This window comes from Terrapene carolina, unplaced genomic scaffold (assembly GCF_002925995.2).
Source record: "Terrapene carolina triunguis isolate 2854851 unplaced genomic scaffold, T_m_triunguis-2.0 Scaffold211, whole genome shotgun sequence".
Taxonomy (NCBI): Eukaryota; Metazoa; Chordata; order Testudines; family Emydidae; genus Terrapene; species Terrapene triunguis.
Window position 1 is genome coordinate 14849182 of NW_020664562.1, and position 21142 is coordinate 14870323.

Here is a 21142-nt window from a genome sequence, read left to right on the forward strand (position 1 = left end):
TTTTCAATCCTGTGTACTCTTTGCAGCTGGCATTGTTGTTTGTAGTAATAGACTTGGCAGCTGCCAACTTGTCTTGAGTCAGAAATTAACAGTCGTTTGACTCAGAGTGCTGTCCACAATTGATTAATATGGCTTAGTTCAGTTGGGCCTTCTTAGTTTATACGTGGTTTTATTCTTTTTCTTTTTTAAAATTTTAGTAGCAAATGCTTGGGTTTTGTTTTGTTTCTTTTGTGGCACATTCCTTCTGAAGCAGTCTGAACGCGATGCCATCAACCAGACGGAGCCTAGAATATGAAAAGCCCAGTTACTCCTAGTAGAGCAGTCAGCGGTAATAGAGGGCCATGTGATACTGCCATGTTGCCGGAGTTTTGGCTGCAACCTCCTGGATCCCTTTCACACTTCAGCTTCTCACACAAAATGCCAGTGTAGGCTGGAGGGCACTGGCATCGCATGTTTTTGAGGCATGTTCCTCCATTCTGGCATTGCAGTAGTTCTTTGTCACATACATTTGCTACAGGACAAGGGGAAAATAGAAGAAGAGCAGAATAAGCTTAAATTCATTTGTTACAGAAAGCTTTGAACTTACATTTTTTTCTCCTTAGAGATGTAAATAGATATGTGATTCCAGTTTCCCAACAATTGCAGTTTACAATTTTTTATCATTTAGCTATTTTCCCATACATTTTTCTTGCTTTAATCTTAGAGAATATGATCTTCCATTTCAGACAACTGAATACTAAGTTACTTAATATCTACTGTTTGTCAGTGTCTTTACTATTATTGAACTGGAATGTTTGGTGAGTGCCTTATTTGAAAGGACATTGTCTGTGCTAGCATCACAGAGCTCTTGAAAAACATTAATGGCAATTAAAAATGCAACACAATGAGGTGAAATGAATAGAACTGTATGAGAAATCTGACCCTGATACGGAGTGACTTTTATGTATTAATGTTCTGGAAGATCAACAAAAAGCAGTAGGGGATATGGCATGGGAAAGTCAGCATGCTCTATGGGTGTTAAACGATGTTAGTTTAAATTCACACACCATGTCAATGTGAGAACAGAGAGAATGGGCACCATTTTCATTACAGACCTACGTATTTCTTCTTAATTGTGTCTGGTGCTTAGGTACCAGGGCGAGACACAATTTAGAAATACCTAAGATAGCTACTGGAGAAAGGGTCACTACACTTTTGCTTTCCATTAATTAAACAAAACTGGATTGAAACATTCCCCTATAAGGGCGTGTACAGGCATACCATGCTATTGTCTCACTGTACGTTCTAGATTATATTATAGAATAGAATATGCTATAAATTATATTCTCATTTTAATGGAATATTTTCATAGCTTCAAAAGCCAGAAGGGACCATTGTGATCACCAAGTCTGACCTCCTGTATAATACAGACCATAGAGCTTCCTCCAAATAATTCCTAGGGCAGATCTTTGTTTATTTTAGTTTTACTTTAAGGAGGACAAAGGGACTGACCCTGCACTCCTAATTTGGGCAGAATTCCCATGCAATCATTAGGAATTTGCCCTGAATAAAGGAAAACATGATTGGATCTAGTGTAAGGCCTCCGGGATTTGGAACAATATTATATATTGCTTAAGCATGGAACATCCAGAGAACACCCTAAAGGAGGCAAAGTAGAAAAAGAAATTATTCCCAGTCTTTCCACTGTGAGATGTGCTAATTGTTCTTTACATTCATAGATTTATAAATGCTTCACTTTTTTTAATGTATAAATACCATGAAAGCTAAAATCCAAACAGGTGGCCCAGATTCTCAAATGTTGTTGTTTGGTAAAGCTCTACATAGCTTTACCAAGGCTGTATGGTGATTTACATCAGCTTTACGAATGGCCCAAAGCATTTCTAAAAATGCCTTTGATTTATCAAAAACCAAGTTATGTTTTATCTACCCCCTCTTAACACCATCCTCTTGAACCAAAACAACAACAAATAAGTCCAACCATCCCAAACACCATGAGTTGTTTTCACCCTTAAATATCCTTTCTCACATATAACCACTTTCTAATTCAGTTCATACAAATGAGTCAAATGTTGATGCGCTTCCTCCCTAGCATGTAATAATATGAAAATAACCAAAAGGCAACATCTACCCAAGTTTCTCACTTGACACCTTTCTCAATTATTCTTTCTTTTTGACCAATTAATATAACATTGACAAGCATCCACAGTTTTTGTTCAATAAGTGTCTCAACTGATTATCAAAGTTCAACTAATGCAGTATATTCAGGATATTATGACACGTAGACCGTATGTCTGCATTTCAGTGTTCTTTAGTATAGTACATTTGGCTATTTTTACATGATGAATATAAACTAACTGGAATAATAATAAAGTAAATTTGATGAGATTTACAGTTTGGGATAATACTGAATACAATGGTACCAAATCCAGAATGGTAAACTAAATTTTTCCATATTCAAAGTAAAATTGAATATTTGGTTGTCTGTTATAATGAAGACCAAAAATATTTATATATAACCATACAATTTATGTAGTATTAACTTAATCATAGCAATAGCAAAGATCAAATACAAAATACTGTCTTATTTAAAGATAAAGCTGGTGGACTTGGCTTATTCTAATGTAACAAGCCTGTAACATTTTCTTTGATTTGGGCAATAGTGGTGGTGAAATATCAATAAATACATATATGGAGATATACCTATCTCATAGAGCTGGAAGGGACCTTGGAAGGTCATTGAGTCCAGTCCCCTGCCTTCACTAGCAGGACCAAGTACTGTCCCTGACAGTTTTGGTTTTTTTTTTTGTTTTTTTTTTTTTGCCCCAGATCCCTAAATGCCCCCCCAATTGAACTCTCAACCCTGGGTTTAGCAGGCCAATGCTCAAACCACTGAGCTATCCCCCTCCCCCGGCCTTGAATAATTGAGTAGAAATCAATAGTTAATTAAATACTCTTTTTAAATAGAAGATGAGATCTTTTTTCTTAATGTTTGGTTTTGAATCCAAATTAGATATATACCAAAGTTTGCCTTTTCCAAGTAGCCAATTAAACAAGTTTATTTGCTAGTACATTTTCTATTTAAAATTTTTGTTTTTGACAGACACACTGATTTTTAAGATAGTCTCTGATCTTTTATCCCTAGTTTTCTGTGTGTGAATATTGTGGTAGCATTCCACAGTACATTCACTGCTAACTCTACCTGATCTACAGACACAATAAAGCACTTAGAAATCTAACTGCTATAAAATATCCCCACAATAATTTGCACCTACAAAATTGCAGATGCAACATCACATAGGATGCTTTTTAAAATTAGGCCCAATATCTTTCATTATATCTGATGTTTTCTTAAGTCATAAAAAGAACTGCTGCATAAAAAGTTTCATCATCAATGCTTTTTTGTGTACTCACAAAAACCACATACAAAGGCTAATGAAAGTAGACAAAGGCATAGTTTAATGCCTGAGCAAAGTACTAGGAGTTAGTAATTCTGAGTTTCTAATCCTTGTAATGTCAGTGACTTCTCTTATGAACTTGGCAAGTCATTTAATTTCTTTCTTAATTTTCTCATCTGTAATACATAGATAATAATTAGGATTGTTTTGGAAGATGGGGGCAAACAGTTGTGAAAGTTTTCATGAAATTTCATTGCTGGTTTCTAATAATTTTATATTTGTTTTAATTTTCCAATCAGTTCTAATACCCTAACCTACATCACAGCGGTGTTGGAAGGAAAGATGCATTGCTTGCAAATGGCTATGAAAATGACAAGCCCTATCTACATTCAAATTACCATTATTTATGTTGCTACTATTTTATTGACTTACAAACTGCATTAACTTCAGATAATGTTTCCAGCACATAAGTAGCACAAAGCTATGTATCTGTACTTGAATTGTGACCAAAGTTGCTCACTTAACTAAGCCTACTCAGCTTGCTGCAAAGACAAAGAGAAGGGCCGATACGTTAGTTATAGTTTGGAAAATCTCTTAATTTTTTCCCTATCTACTACGTTTTAAAAGTTAAATGTAATATTTTGTCAGGAGAGTTTACCCTGATACTTGTATTATTATGTACTTGCTCCCTATCAAACAAACCCAATGATAAACAATAATAAAAATTTAACATCCCCCTTCCAACATTGTGAAATGAACAAGGCTCTATTTGTTCTTGTTTCTATTAAAGAAATGTCAAGGTGGAAACAACTGTATGTATTAGGCTAGGAATAAGATCCACAAAGTACCCATCCAGCTACTTAAATTAGTGGTGGTTATTTTCAGAGTTTGTGGTACCAACTTTTGCTTCCATTTATTTACACCATTCAGATAAGCCAGGCCTTAGTAAGAGGTCTGCAGTCACTCCTGTAGTGAAAAAAGGACTATATGTAATGTCTTGAATATAACTATGTAGGGCTTTCAGAGTCCAGAGTCAGCTGTGCCTGAGCAATGCATTTTAAATTTTATTTTTTCTTCTAATTGTCAACACAAATGTACCTCATTAATAACCTGGCAGATATCTGCTGGGCTGCCAATTCTGTCAAAGTATGTGGTGGATTTTTTGCTAATGCACATACACAGGACAAAGATGATCCCACCAAACTTATATCCTTACCCAGAACTGTAAACCAGGGAACAAATTCACTGCTGGAGTAATCAGACACAACTCCATTGACCTTAAAAGATTAGCTATTTGCTTTTAGTGTTGGAGGCATGGTGCAGTGTGTGTGGTTAAAAAAAAATATAATATTAAAATGAGTCATTTTAGGCAGCTTCAATACAGTAGAAGCTCAGAGTTACTGACACCTGGGGAGTGGAGGTTGTTTGTAACTCTGAGCAAGCCATTAGGGGATGCTCCTCAGAGCGGACTGCTTGGAGCGGGGGCTCACAGCTCTGCAGTGGTGAGTTGGGGTGGGGGGGACAGGTAGTGTCAGTGGGTGCAGGGTGCAGGCTGTGGTCCTTTAAAACTGAGCTGCTCCTCCCGAGCACAGCATGCAAGCACTGCCAGGCAGGAGCTCGGGCTTCGGCTCCAGCAGTTTATACTCCAGGCCGGGTTTCAGTAGCAGCTCGGGAAATTTCTTTCCCAGGCTCTGAACTTGCAAGCTTGTCCCCCTCCCAGCCAGGGGGAAGGGAGAGGGGAAAACAGCAGTGAACCTGGCGAGTAGGGGGTGTTTGTGGGGACAGGCAGTCCAGATGTACCTATCTTTAAGATGCAATGCAGGCACAATACAGTATAGTGGGGTTTTTTTTGGTCTCAATACGATTACTTTAAAAAAAAATCACGTTCAGAAAACAACCTCCAAAAGGCAAATAGGTTTGTTTTTCTGTTTCCCCACATCTCCCCCCTCCTTCCCCCCCCCATCCCCAAAAGCAAGCTTGTTTTCCACCACAGAGCAAATGCTCTCAAGATGTAAGAGAAGAAAAGGGCCTTTTTTCTCTGCAGGACCATTTATGGGATCATATACTGCTAGTATATCCATCCTGAGGCACAAGTGTCTAGCCTAATATGTAACAAGGAATGAGATGGGCAGAGCAGGATGGAGTCTAGGGGGAGGAGTATTGGATGTATGGTGTGCTTTTGATCATCCTACATGGGATTTTGTGCCCAGTGAATCCACACAATACAGAAGTCCACTTGTCAAATCCCTATCCCATCCTGAATTGGAGAAGGGAAGTTTTGTGGTTGAAGCCCTGGACTGACCCTTCGGAGATATGGGTACAATTTCTGGCTCTACTACAGATGCCCTGTAAGATCTTGGACAAGTCACTCAACATTTATGCATCTCAGTTACTCATCTATACAATGGGGATACTCTTTTGTTGTTGTTGTCTGCTTTGTCTATTTACATGGTACATTCTTCAGGTGAGGGATTCTTACCTTATGTGTATATATAGTGCCTAGCAAAATGGAGCACCAATCTCAATTGGTGCCTCTAATCACTACTGTAATACAAATAAATAATAACCCTTCACATCGGAGCTGCGAAGATCTATGCTGGAGATCTCTGCAGAATTCAGGGGTATTGATTACTCTCTCTCAGCAGGGTCTCCATGGTTTCTGAGGAAATGACCTGCATATTTAAAGCTGCTTTTGGTGACTCAGAAATTAGTATTTTGCTGTGGTGTTATAGCTGTGTTGGTCCCAAGAGATTAGAGACACAAAGTGGGTGAGATCAGAAGAAAAGCTCTGTGGAGCTCAAAAAGCTTGTCTCTTTCACCAACAGAAATTGGCCCAATAAAAGATAATACCTCACCCACCTTGTGTCAGCAATTAGTATGTAGACTACAGTCTTCTGATTATGCTATTCTCAGATCACTGCACTAGATGGATGAAAGCCACCTGCAAAATTGAACAAAGTTTGCAAGCTTTGCCAACCTAGGGAAAAGACACTGCAGTTAACTTAGAAAATTAATTCTCTAAGTTAAAACTAGGCATCTTTCCCAAAGTGATCATTAATAAAATATTGAAAACGTTTGTAGGTTAAGACCTCCATAAATACTGAAAAGATGATTTCTTGTGACTATTTTGTGACTTCCAGCAAAGCATTTGTTTTGTAATTCCGATGTCATTTAAAAAAAAAAAAAAAAAGGGGCAATTTTAAAGCCAGCCCTGTTCTTCCAACCAGGTCAGGCAGTTCAAATGGCAGATGGTACAATAATGTTTCATACAATTTAGTTGGACACTTAATCAAACATATTGATTTTGCATTATTGTTAATTATCAGGAGAGAATAATTGATAAGTTTTAATGAATTCATACTGTATTCTTAAATATTCACATATGAATAATGCATGGAGGAATGTCTCCGTTTGTTTAAAGCTTAATTTTCAGGCATTTGCAAGTTAAAAAAAAAAAAAACACCAAAGATTTTATCAGGACTGCTGTTAGTTACGAAGCAACTATATAGATGATGTTACTACAACTCAGAGGAAAATTATATACAAAATTACTGTGTTTCTTTCAAGTGGGGACCGCAGGATCCAATTATGAGCTCTTTGTACCCTTATATCCTGTCTGAAGGTCAGTTCAGGGAAGAAAATGTGTTCCCCTCCTTTTTCTGGGACACTTTCTTCTACTTTTGCTATATACAGCTTACTTAAAATAGCATCATAATGCCAAAAAGGATAGGCAGGTGGGTCAGAAACGTAGATATGAGAGAGAACAGTCAGTTTTTCAAAAGGAAAATGAAGGTGATAACAAGGTTTGAGTCAGGAAAAAGGGGAGTTGCCTCTCCTCATCCGAAACTAGGACAATCTTCACATTTTGTGTGTGTGTGCTAGAAACATTAAAAGGACCATTAAATGACAGAGTAAAAAGGTTATGGAAAGCAAACTTTTGATAAAATAGAGCTAGTGTCTCATTTTTTTTCTTTCTCTTCCCTTTGTTCTTTCTATATCCTGATTCATCTTTAGGCCTCTGCAGTTTTTCCTTATATTTTTTTTTAGAATTTTTCATCCTTTTGAAATTTTTCAGTTCACATTTTCTCTACAGCCTCCCTCTCTCTTTCCTACAAGATACTTTTCTTTTCTGATCTGTCTCTTGCCTGTTTGTATTTTTTTCAGTATCTTCTCTCACTCTCTGTCCTGTCTATTACAGAATTCCTTCCACAATCCCTTCCCATTTCTACCTCCCTAAATTATTTCTCCACCCTGAGGTTAGTCCTCTCTTCTTCATGCTCCCCTTAGTTTTCTTGGGAGCTGGACTGCAGGTATTGTTAATCCTCTAAATGTATGTGATGAGTGAGTTGTAGAGGGTAAAAGCATGACAGAGTAAATATATGAATATCACCTTTCAAGAGTGGATGGATTGACAGCCCTGACTACACTGTAGGACCTATCTTGGTCAGCTTTAATGGTTTTGACTTCAATAGGCTATGGATCAGGCCCTGTGAATGGTGAGTTAGCTACACCATTCCTCAACAGTCCAAGTGTGAAATCCTGGATCCACTGGAAGTTTGCAACTGACTTCACCTGGCCTAGGATTTCATGCCTGGTGCATATTTTGACAGCATGCATATCCACTGGGCTGGGAAATATGAGTTCCACCTGCGAGGTTGTGCACATCTGTCCCATGTTCACTGGTTGAGAATGATATTTAACATTATCTTTGCAGAAATCTAAATAGTTTAATTTACGATAGGTTTTCAGTATGCTGATATACTTACCTGTGTGCACGTGTCCAGACTGATTGTTCTGTTAAACCATATCACGTGGAAGAGGAGCAGTTACAGTGGAACCCATATTTAAGTAAAGGTGTTCACAGACAGCTTCAGAATGTGTGTGTGTGTGTGTTTGTCCACATATAGAAAGAGCAGTTGGCTCTTGTGTGGAACTGCAAATAGCACATTTACATGCAGTGAAAAAATTAGGGACATTCATTTCACTTTGGCATAACAATGTCACTGTATCAAAGAGCAACATAAGAGGTTTAACTTTACTGCCAAATGCAGATCAGTGAGCAACTAGAGGTACTGTAAAGGCTCTGTTACAAGCATTCTTCTATAAAAAATGTGTTCACTTAAGTCAATAAATTGGTGGTGTTGGAATCAGGGGCGGCTCCAGGCACCAGCGCACCAATCGCGTGCCTGGGGCAGCAAGCCGTGGGGGGCGGCCTGCCGGTCGCCGTGAGGGCGGCAGTCAGGCAGCCTTCAGCAGCATGCCTGCGGGAGGTCCGCCGGTCCCATGGTTTCGGCGGCAATTCGGCGGCAGGTACGTTGAAGGCACGGGACTGGCGGACCTCCCGCAGGCATGCCGCCGAATCTGTGTTACCAATGGACCACCCGCAGGTGCGCCACCGAAAGCCGCCTGCCTGCCGTGCTTGGGGCGGCAAAAAACATAGAGCCGCCCCTGGTGGGAATATGGAGAAAGGAGAAATCAACCAAAAAGAAACTGTCTGTCTGTCTTTCTCTCTCTCATATATTCAGGTGAGCCTCTGCAGGCATGGGGCAGAAGCAGAATTTATCCATAAATGATCAAATTGATACTAGTTTAATAGGGCCACGAGAAATACCTACACTGATTTAGCTAATAGGTTTTAATTTTTCCCCAGCAAATCACATATTAAGACATAAATTAAAAAACGTACCAAATGATTGTAGATACCTTAGTAAGATTACCTTGGTTTCTGTAATATTTCCTAGGTGTTCTGTATAGCAATTATAGGCCCAGTCCTACAACCTGTTGTACGTGGTTTGACCCCTCTGCCTATGCAGAGTGCCATTGATTTAAATAAGACTCTGCCTGAATGGCGTCAATTGCAGGATTCAGGCCATAGGAAAGTACAGGGAATACTTTGAAAACCTGGGCCATCATAACTAAGATAAACTTGCCTAGTTTTTGAGAGTGACCATTGTTGTGTTTATCACTTCAGAAGTTACAATGATAGTCCTTAGTCAGGACTCTGCAATTAATGTTGCTTTAGCTACAGCTAATTTGATAAACTCGGAATTTTGAGGGTTTAATATCTGACCTATCCGAAATTATACAGGGCAGAAAACTGATTTAGGGTTCTTGATTTTAAGGATTTTTACAAAATAGGAAAAAACCAAAAATATAACTTGGGTCTAGTTTTGGATTAAGTGGTTTTTTATGTTTTAATTTTTCTGATGCCATATATAGAATTATTTAGTAATTCTAAATGTTGATTAGGCTTTCTTAGGGGGTTTAAGCGGAGATAAAATATGAAGAATAGCTACTGCTCTTGCACAACAGTAACTATTCATAATTATGTATATTTGTAGTGACACTAATTTACCGTTTGCTGCAGTGGGCATATCATTAAAACTCCCTTATGACAATGTCAAATCAAGTCAAGGTAGGTGATTTGATAACATGAAAACAAAACCATTTCTGTGCAAATCTATCAAGGCAACATTCCAAAGTCAAGTCAGAAATAATCAGTGTTCATAAGTGGAACCCTATGGAGACAATCTTACATCATCAAGATAATGGCCATAAGATGACAAACTGTAGAAGGCGGTCTCCGGTGCAAATATGAAACAATGTCCTGACTAATTACACTGCATTAGAAACAAATCTGGGAAAATGAATACTAATTAGATGAGAGTGGCATGCGAAAACTGATAGCACCTGTCTTAGAGATTCCTGCTGGACACTCCATTGAGTTGAAGCTGTTTTATTTACCAATTTAAGAACATTGCCAGGGTACGTGAAAGTGTGGGCTGCAGAGTATAGGGTGACCAGACAGCAAGTGTGAAAAATTGGGACGGGGTGGGGGGTAATAGGAGCCTATATAAGAAAAAGACCCAAAAATCGGGACTGTTCCTATAAAATCGGGACATCTGGTCACCCTAGCAGAGTAGGCTGTTTTTATTGTTTGTTTTATTGCTGTTCTATTGATGCTCCACTGATCGCCGGCAATTGGTTTTTAGATTATTCCCTAACTCACAACTTTTGATGTCACTGATTCCTATTCACTCCCTAGTCACACCGGCATTGACCAGGCTTCAGGCAAACTTTTGGCAGCAAGTTAGACAGAAGAAGGGAGGCAACATTACAGAGAGGAGAGGACTGGAGCCAGCCAGCACAGCTCCAAAACCAGTCAGGTGCACCTAGCCAGGGGAGCTCCTGTAGAGCCCCAGCTACTTTTCAAAGTTATCCTTTCTCCCCTGGTCCAAGGATGGTGGTGGCACTGGGGCAAATTGCACTCTCTGGCATCCATGTGGGTAAATTTGGCCCATTATGTCCCATTCCTGTAAGAACAAAATCCTCTGGAGAGAAAAGGTGGATTTTTTTCCAATTGTGATGTAGGTTCAGCAAAGATGATGGCTTATTCTTTTCCACAAGTACTGTCTGTGTCTCCATTCTCTCTAAAACCCCTGGTTGGACAATTAGAAAAGATCCATACAATCTATCAAAACTATAGTGCAAGGATTCTCAGGACTTCCTTTTCACTGAGTGGAACAAATAACTGAAATTCTGGAATCTACAGTTCCACATCATAGAGCTGTTGTAACAGGCCTGATAGGAAATAACAAGAGATTGCTTTCTAAAATGGATGACACTGAAAATAAATCCAAGATTACTCATCTAAGAATTACTGTTGTTCAGGAGTGGACAGAGCGCTCCCATCTCTTTCAGTTTAAGGAAATGGGTAATGGAGCTGTATGATTGTCTGACTGAGTTGGTTCTGATCAAGTATTTTCAGTTAGAAGGTTCCCAAGGGGAGGGAAAACCCTCAGCTGCATCCATGCTATTTAATGTTTTGATTATATGCGGATCCCTGTCATTTTGTAATAAAGTTCTTAAAGCTGCTATAATAACTTGTGTATTACTCTTTCAGAGCTCTAAAACAGACACGTATACTTGTCTCATTGAAAGGAAAAATATTTTGCTTTGATCAATAGGTTATTTTGAAAAATAAGACTCAAAGCCATAGTTGTATCCATCTGGATTTATGTGGAGGTAGATGACCATTCCTACAGCTGTAAGTCTGTGGAAGAGGTAGATAGCTTTGCTTCAACAAAAATCCAAGTATGCATTTGGATTCACCATTCAATGAGTCCAATATGAGTGCAACACAGGTGGAAGAACCACAAACAGCCAATGTGCCCCATAGTGTAATTTAAAGCAGCTTCAGGACTGCTCTAAACAATGCCCCAGCTCAAAAGGGACAAATGGATAACTAGGGCATGCCAGAGTGCAGTATTGTGTTCATGCCCCTTCTTTCTCCTATCTCACCCACAATGATGGAGACTGGGAAAGGGGTGGGTGTGCCAGCTTTAAGCCACTCAGAAATTCCCTCTAAACTGGGAATCCCATATGGCTGTTTATCTGGAGCACAAAGGGGCTGTAGCAGGGCTTAGGAATAAGCCCAGGAAGTCTGAGTGACACCAGCTATTGTTTTGACCCTATCATGAAAACTAAGTTGTTTCGATCTTTGTTTTGCCCCACGTATGCAATTAATATATTTTGAATGTGCAAAGCTTGTTCATTTTTGTTAGACTTTAATCTTTGGTCTGTCACAAATCTCCAAACAGTACTGGAAAATAAGTTAAGTTTGTATTACAAATGTCTTCAAATTCTGTTTCTTCATTATTAGTTGCTAACACTTCCAAAAATACTACTTTACTGGGTTTAGGCCATTGAAAGACACATGGCAGGGCTCATTTGGGCTCTGAGTTAGCAAAGTACTTAAGCATGTGCCTAACTTTTTAAGCACATGAATAGTTCCTCTGGGAATCAGTGGGGCTCCTTACATGTTTAAAGTTAGGCATGTGCTTAAATACCTTACTGAAATGGTCACACTTGTACTGCTCCTGGTTACTTATGATACATATATGTATGAAGACTAGTATTACTGAGCTTTAATAGTCATGGCTTACAGTGTCTTTCTATACCACCTTTTGTAAGAAGGAATCTCTTATTTCCTTAAAGATTACAAGGTGTAAATAGTTTATATCAGTTTATAAATGTTTAATATCACCTTTCTGGTTTTTTGAGTGGAATTTTCAAAAGCACCAAGTGACTTAGGGCATAAGTCTTACTGAAAGTCAGTGAAACTTGTGCTCATTAGTCAATTAAGTGCTCTTGAAAATCCCACCCTTAAATAATATCTGAATACAGCAGTGCTTAATTTGTGCCAGGGCTGAGCCCCGGCACCTCTAAGTTTGGCAGTTTATAGCCCCGGCACCTCTGGGCTTGTCACATAAGTTATGAACCTAAAGAAATTGCGTAAGCCCTGGCACCACTTTATTACAAATAAAGCACTGGAATACAGTCAAAAGATATTCAGCTCTGAGAAACACAGCAATGTTGCTAGGCCAGGATTCTGTGATGTTTTCCTCTTTTTAGCAGCAACTTAGCAATTACACTTGTATGTGGTGGCAGTGTCATTATTTCCATCTTCTTGGAGGAGAAAGATATGCCAACACCATTATGTAGGAAGCATGAAAGTTAGAGGATGAGAAGAGCCTCCCCTAAAGCAGAGTTTCTCAACCCATGGTTGGGACTCAAAATTGAGTCGCCAAAATGTTTCAAAGGGTCGCGTGGCAGCTCCTGTTGCACAGGGCTGACCTGGCTCACATCCCTGGTCCAGGGGTCCCAGCACCACTGAGGCTAGACCCAGCCGTCATGATGCCAGGAGTCCAGGTAGGCCAAATCTGAGTGAGTGGCATTGCAACCCCATGAGCCAGATCATAACTCCACTCCTGGTCCAGTGATTGGTTTGTATTTGCCAGGCTATTTACAAAAGGTAAGGGCTAGAAGTGTACTTAAAAAATAAAAGTTGACATTAGCATTGCCACTTCTAGCTCTCAGAATTAATATGGCACCAGTGCCACAGACTTTACAGATGTCACAGGCTGTCTCAGTGATTAGCATCACTTCAACTGAGTGCTCCACAAACTCTTTGCCTGGAATGGCAGGAAGGGATTAGCGGTGACTGGGAGTGCATAGGATTGACCTGATGACAGAAACACTGCTGTTGATACTGACACAGGCCCCATAGCATTCATGGATTACTGTGCCAGCAGGAAAAAGCAACAGATGTCATGGCAGGATTCACGAAAATGGTCACTTAAAAATGGTTCTCTGCCTGCTCTTGTAACAAGCCTTTATTACCCTGCATGTTGTAATTCCTATTCTACCCATATTTATTTCCATTGTTTTTCTAAATCCAACTATTTCCTGAATTTGACCCCTAAAATAAATATAATCCAAATATCAGCCCAATTGCCCATCATTAGTGAAACAGTATGAAGGATATCACATCTGACAAAAATTTCGTAGCTAGGAGCAAGAGGAAGTGTCCAGAACAGGGCCGTCCTTAGGATTTATGGGGCCCTACACAGTATTATTAAACTGGTGCCCCTATGCCTGAAGGCAGCCCGGGCTTGCAGTCCAGGAGGTGGGGGGGGAGAGATGCAGCAAAGGATACCGAGACACCCGGCCCACCTCACGGCAGCAGAGAGTCACAGTTCCCCACAGTGATCCCCGTACCCTCTCCCACACGCAGAATGCGCAGCACCGGAGCATTCAGCTCTGTGAATACGGCCCCTGCCTAAGGGGACTGCAGTGCACACTAGGTGTGCGGGAGCCCACCCGCTCTTACCTGCTGTCATGGGTGGTGGGTGAAGCTGCTGCTTGGGGAGGCTAGCTCCCCAGCCCACCTCTTCTGCCTGTGGCCCTGCCCATACTCCATCCCTGCTCTGCCCCCACTCTGCCCAGGCCCCGCCCTCTCCCCATTGTCTCCCTTCTCTCTTCCCTCCCCCACCCTGCTCACCCCCTTCCAGCCAAATCCCTAAACCCAAATGAAGCAAATGACATTTGAAAAACAACACTCTTCTGCAATTTCTTTCTAAAGAAAATGGAGCATGTTTTCCACTGCATGCCAGAAGGTGAAGACTGGGCATGCAGAAGGTACCTAATTAAAAGCACTAAATTTGGGAATAAAATATGTCAGTCACAGGTTTTTTGATATACCCTGAAGTTTGTCAGAGATTTATTTGCAAAAACTTTGTAGTAAGGGCGAGTCAGCTGTCCTGCTTAATACAACATTAAATATTATGGAATACATGATGCAGCTCTTCTCTGTTTTATGTTTTCTTAATCAGTATTTCTAAGCTGGTTTTATATTTTAAATGTACTCTTAAGCCTTCATAAAGTAATCATTCCAGATTACTAAATATTTAACTCACTGAAACAAAGACATTATTTTAAATTAATCAGTCAGAGGTTTAGTGTGTTCATAACAATGTTCATTGCTTTTAGAAACAGGGAATACTAATTTACTTTGTGTGATCTCCATAACAATAGACATTTTTAAAAGTTGGTGAAATTTCATAAACATGTTTCCAAAGATTTTAGGCATAACAAAGGATTTTATATCTTACTAAGGTACTGATTTTGCTGGAGGGTTCTCTTAAAACTAGTTAATCAAATAGTCAGAAGTAAAGAAAGGGAAGCTCGTTTGTCCAGCTATCTGGAAGAAAAGGGGTGTTGTCCCTTTAAGGGCTCTCTTCAATAGGGGGGTGAAGGGAGAAGGGGATGGACAGAAAGGACAGGAAGACTTTGGAAGCAAGTTTTTTGAACTATAGTAATTAAAATGTGTATTTTAGATAAGGATGGTCCTTTGAAGGATTTATTTAAAAACCATATGTCTGAAGATCCAAGCATTTAAGGCTAAAGATGAATACTCAGATTGTGCATCTAAAAATCTATGCAAGGATTTTTTTAGAGATGTGATTTTATCATCTTCAGCAATACACTAATGAAATATTTTTAAAGCAAATTTTAAACTAAGGTCCTGTAGACTAACATGTTCTTAGTAAATATTATAGCAGGGGTCGGCAACCTTTCAGAAGTGGTGTGCCGAGTCTTCATTTATTCACTTTAATTTAAGGTTTTGCGTGCCAGTAATACATTTTAACGTTTTTAGAAGGTTTCTTTCTATAAGTCTATAATATATAACTAAACTATTGTTGTGTGTAAAGTAAATAAGGTTTTTAAAATGTTTAAGAAGCTTCATTTAAAATTAAATTAAAATGCAGAGCCCCCCAGACCGGTGGCCAGGACCTGGGCAGTGTGAGTGCCATTGAAAATCAGCTTGCGTGTCGCCTTTGGCACGAGTGCCATAGGTTGCCTACCCCTGTATTATAGTAATGCACAACGGTTTTTGTCAGTAAATTCAGAAACTGACAGTATATACCTGGGGGTTGGCAAATGCCTGTTAAATGGCTTCATTACCACTTGAATGGCTCTTTAACAGTTTCAATGTTGTGCTAATAGGTCTGGCAGGCTGGAAGGTTTTTTCACTTTTAAGTTACTAGATCCCCTGTGGAGGAAGACTCACCAGGCTGCAGCAGCCAGCTGTGGGAGCCTGCAGGAAGGGTCAGAACAGGGATAGGTAGGGTTACCATTCGTCCGGATTCCCCCGGACATGTCTGGCTTTTTGAGCTAAAAATAGCGTCCGGGGGGAATTTGTAAATGTCCGGACTCCCCTCCTCCCCCACCCCACCCCATGCAGAGCGCGTGCGGCTAACAGGGCAGCCGGCCGGATGGTGCCACTTACATGGGGCTCCGACAGCCAGAGAGAGCCCCTTCTCCTCTCCCCTGCAGCTGAGATCACTCCCTCCCTCCCTCCCTGCATTCGCAGATCGCCTCCGGCAGTCTGGAGCTCCTCCCCCCCCCCCACTGCTGCCCAGTGTGCCGGGATGAATGGCTCAGGCCGTTCCTGAGCAAGTTCACAGAGACATTAGGCGAAGGCCAACAACAAGGGGGCCAGGGGGTCGGAGAAGGGACAGGGAGGTTTTGGATGGGGCAGTCAAGAGATGGAGTTCGGGAGTTCGGGGGGGGGGCTTTCTGGGGGGTGTGTGGAGAAGGTTTTGGGCAGTCAGGGTACAGGTAGGGGGTAGGGTCCTGGGGGGTAGTTGGGGGGGTCTTAGGAGGGGGCAGTTAGGGGACAAGGAACAGGGAGGCTTGGCTCTCTTAATGGCTCTCCATGCGTCTCTGGACCCTCTCAGCTGTCGGGCTTGGACGGAAACATTGCCTGAGGGTAGTGAGAGAATGGGTTATCGGTGAGGTGGGGGTGGGCGTGAGCCCGGTCAATAGGGGCAACCCCTACCAAGATCTGAGCCTTTTCTCACACGCCCGTTAGAGCTCGACATTATGCTGTTTGGGACCCCTCTTTGAGGAAAGCCTCTGGATTGCAAGTCCAACCGCTACCTCCTCGTGGTGAGAGCCGGTAACTGGCTTGGATAGCCAGGCGGATTGCGGAGGACGAACCCACATCCCACATTCAGTGGGGTGTGGGACGGGGTTGGGCAGCCCCATATGGTGCCACATGGATGCCCCCCTGGTAAGGGTAGCCTCCCCCAGGTACGGGTTGACTCTCCCTGGTAAGGGTTAGATTCCCCCTGGTAAGGGTAGTCTCCCCCAGGCATGGGTTAGTTTCCCCCTGGAAAGGGTAAGTTTCCCCCAGGTACGGGTTAGTTTCCCCCTGGAAAGGGTTAGTTTCCCCCTGAGAAGGGTAAATCTTTTAGCTATGGAAAAAAGTAATTTATATTTTTATACCGGATTGGCGCTGGACCGGGTTAATAACGCCCCCGCTGTTGGCTTTGATGCCCCGGCTGACAGTGTTAAATATATTAGGGGTGTGATCAGGGTCGCTGGACCAATGGATAAAATGGTGTGGACTATAATGAAGTCTCATGAGCATGAGAGTGAGAATCAAGTCCTCCCAGTGGAGCATGGAGAGGAGGTAGAGGAGAATGTTTGTGATGATCATGGTGAGGAGATTTTATCTATCTTACCGATGGTTTTTACAAGGGACACTTTTAATGATTTAACTATGGAAAGTTTCAATCCAGATTTTAAGTATTTAAGTACATTTGATGATCCATATGTTAGCGAATCGGGATATCTTAATGCTCATTTAGTTAATGGGTCTAGTTTATTAAATAGTTTTAGACCAAGTACTGATTTTAATAGGGATCGTAATAAGGATCTTAACAGTACTGGTAGTAATATAAATATATTAGAAAGTAGTTCGTGGAAGGATGAGGTTTTTTATTTAGAGTATCCCGTTGATAGTTTTAATTGTCCAATATGTCCCCAGATATTACCAACATTTGGTAAATGGGCCAAACACATTAATGTGGTTCATAAAAGTAAAGCCATACGAGTTGTATGTAGTAAATGTGGAAAATCTTCTCAATATCATAATATAGCTTGCCACTACCCCAAGTGCATACCCAAGAAGGCGGATACCCCAATGAAGAGCCATACGTGCTCGGTCTGTGGGCTTGGTTTTCATACTAGATCTGGATTGAGCCAACACTGTAGACATAGACACCCTGCTGTGAGGAATGAGCAAAGAAAAGAAGATATGGCTGCTAAAAGTAAGATCAAAGAGGGATCGACTAGATCTCGTATATGGACCAAAGATGAGGTTGCGCAGCTTATACAGTTGGAAAGGAAATATATTGGGCAAAGGAATATAAATAAATGTATTGAGAGCGAGATGAGGACCAAAACGAATAAACAAATATCAGATAAAAGACGAGAATTAGCAAAGAAGAAGTTAGTGGTAACAGGAGATAGGGAGGAAGTGACTGAGGTAGAGGACATTAGAGTAAATATATTAGAAATTCCGCCCCCAAGAGAGAGGATTTTCCCACTAAAAGGACACCCAGAAGTGGATTTAGTGGAGAAAATATGTAAACGGGGAAAACAAAGTAGGGAGGGAAGAGAAATAATAAATAGTTTAGGGGAAATTGAAGGATTATTAAAGGAGGATTTAACAAAAGCTCTCGGTTGGGCAATGTTGGAAAAATTATGTTATTCATTAGTAGAGGGAAAGGACCCTAGAAATGAAAGTCAAATAGAGTTGAGGAATAAAGGAAAAGGGAAGATGAGAAAGGAGGGGAGAAGGAAGCAATTTAATGCAATTAGGAGATATGCTACAAAGAAAGCTAAGTATAAATTCTATCAACAATTATTTGATAAGGATAGAAGAAGATTGACTCGCATTATAATGGGAGAGCCAGATAAGGCTAAGTGTGCTATCCCTATGAAAGAAATTGAGGAATACTATGTCAATATTTTGGGAACAATTGGACATGGTAATATGATAGGGTGGCCATCATCCACAGAGAATGCGGATAATGATATATTAATGAGTCCGATCTCTGTGGATGAGATTAGAATAGCTTTAAGAGAGATAAGAAAAGATAGTGCTCCTGGCCCAGATAAAGTAAAAGTGAGCAATTTGTGGGATATTTTTAATTTAGACTCCTTAATACTTACAAAAATTTTTAATATATGGTTTCTAAATAGACAGGTACCAGATGAATTTAAGAAAAATAGAACGATTTTAATACCAAAGACACAAGATGAGGAGGAAATGAAGAAGTTAACATCTTGGAGACCATTGACAATTGGGTCAGTTTGGATTAGAATCTATACCAAAATATTAGCAAAAAGACTGGTGGAAACAGTTAAGATATGTAGTAGACAAAAAGGGTTTATATCCGCCCCTGGGTGTGAGGAAAATATTGCTATATTAGATAATTTGATTAAAGGGGCTAAACGAAATGGGAATGAAATTGCAATAGTGTTCGTAGATCTGGCTAAAGCATTTGATTCTGTGGGACACGGACATATAATAGCCGGGTTGAGAAGATTTGGTATAGATGAACATTTTATAGATATTATTAGGGACCTTTATGATAATTGCACAACTAGGGTATGGGTGGGTGATGAAGCTACTGAGTCTATTTTAATTAGGAGGGGGGTCAAGCAGGGTGACCCGTTGTCCCCAATTTTGTTTAATATTGCTATGGATCCCCTTTTAACTAGATTAGAAGTAGAAGGAAGTGGTTTTTATGTTAAGGGTAATGGTGTCACGTCATTGGCTTTTGCCGATGATGTGGCAATTTTAAGTAGCTCATATAAAGGAATGATTAAAAATTTGGGTATCTTAGAGGAGTTTTGTAAAAATACTAATCTCTCTGTTAATGTGAAGAAAACGAAAGGCTTTCATATTTTAACTAAACATAAAACCTATGTAGTTAATCCTAAGGATAATTGGCAGATAGGGTCAGAGGAGATTGAATATGTTCAACCAGGGGATTTTGAAAAATATTTAGGGGCTAGAATAGATCCCTGGATAGGTGTAGGGGGACCGGTACTTAAAGAAAAATTGAAAGATTGGAGTGAGAATTTAATTAAGGCCCCATTAAAACCGGCCCAAAAAATATTAATTTTACAGACATATATCTTACCGAAGCTATTTTATAATCTTCTTTTAATAGAACCCCCTTTTAATCTTTTAGACGATCTTGATGTGTTAGTTAGAAAAATAGTTAAAGAGATTTTACATTTACCTCAGTGTATCACAGATGGGATATTTTATTCTAGAGGTAGGGATGGTGGTTTAGCTCTCACTAAGTTTAGTGTGCAAATCCCAAATATGTTAATTCGTAAATGGAGGAGACATATTGTCTCGAGAGATGATTGGATGGACCTATCTTATCTATATGCAGGAGAAAATCTTGTGGATAAAATATTGTCATTTAGTGCAGTAACATCTCATCCCAAGAAATGGAGGGAAGAGGAATTTTTAAGATGGTCGGAACTGAGATGTCAGGGAATAGGGATAAAATATTTTAAAAATGATTTAATTAGTAATTCGATTTTTAGAAACTCTAGTAAAGTTAAATCGTCAGCGTATATCGCAGCATTGCAGCTTAGGGCAAATATTTATCCTACTAGGGAGACATTAGCAAGAGGAAGAGGAGGTGTGAATGCTCTTTGTAGATCGTGCGGTAAAGTGCGGGAGACTGTTCCCCATATCTCAGGACAATGTTATAAGACTAAGAATGCTAGGATAAAAAGGCATAATAGAGTAGTGTCTGCAGTTGTAGATAAGGTTGGTAAATTAGGGTGGAAGGCGATGATAGAGCCCCATTTGAGAAATAGTAAGGGTGAGTTAAGAAAGCCGGATATTATATTTATAAAAGGAGATACAGCAGTGGTGGTTGATGTTACAGTGCGATGGGAGGATAATGCCGGAAGTTTGGAACAAGCCCACAGTGAGAAGGTGGCTTATTATCTTGAGTTAGAGGAAGAAATTAAAAACTTAACGGGAGGTAAAAATATTCACTTCTTTGGTTTTGTGCTTGGGGCGCGTGGCAAGTGGAGTGAAGGTAATAATGATTTGTTACAATTATTGGGAATGGACACAAGTAAAAATTTTAAGGAGAGTATATGTAGACTTGTTTTATATTCCACTATTGGTATGATGGCTATATTCAGTGACAGGTAAAGATCCCGGAGTTTCCATTCCGTGTATCTTGCCAAAACTAAATTTTAGCTATTTTGGTTTCCATGCTCTAAATTTTCAAATTTTTAATATTGTTTTGAACATTAACTTATTTAGTGTTATTTAATATCTGTCCTTCAATAGAATGGTTTTAATTATATAATAAATACTTATTAATGGATGAAATTCCAATTTAAATTATTAGTTTATTTTTTTTTTTTAACTACTGGATGTGGATGCGGACTGGCCACGTATAATAACCAGGAAAGGGCAGGTAGTCACGCCTGTACATAAATAGGGGGTGGGGTCCTGGAGGGCAGTTAGGAGCAGGGGTCCCAGGAGGGGGCAGTCAGGGGACAAGGAG

The 21142-nt window shown here is 40.1% G+C and overlaps 1 protein-coding gene across 5 annotated transcripts in view; it reads right to left on the reverse strand.

Annotated features, from left to right (window-relative positions):
* Positions 1-226: 226 nt before the first annotated feature.
* The window catches only part of LOC112109982 (netrin-G1), a 211898-nt gene continuing 190982 nt past the window's right edge, over positions 227-21142 (reverse strand). For all 5 annotated transcript variants that reach the window (XM_026655976.1, XM_026655975.1, XM_026655972.1 and 2 more), the window contains one exon: positions 227-511. In XM_026655976.1, coding sequence (XP_026511761.1) covers positions 285-511 — 227 coding nt within the window. In that variant the 3' untranslated portion in view covers positions 227-284. The remainder of the gene's footprint in view (positions 512-21142) is intronic.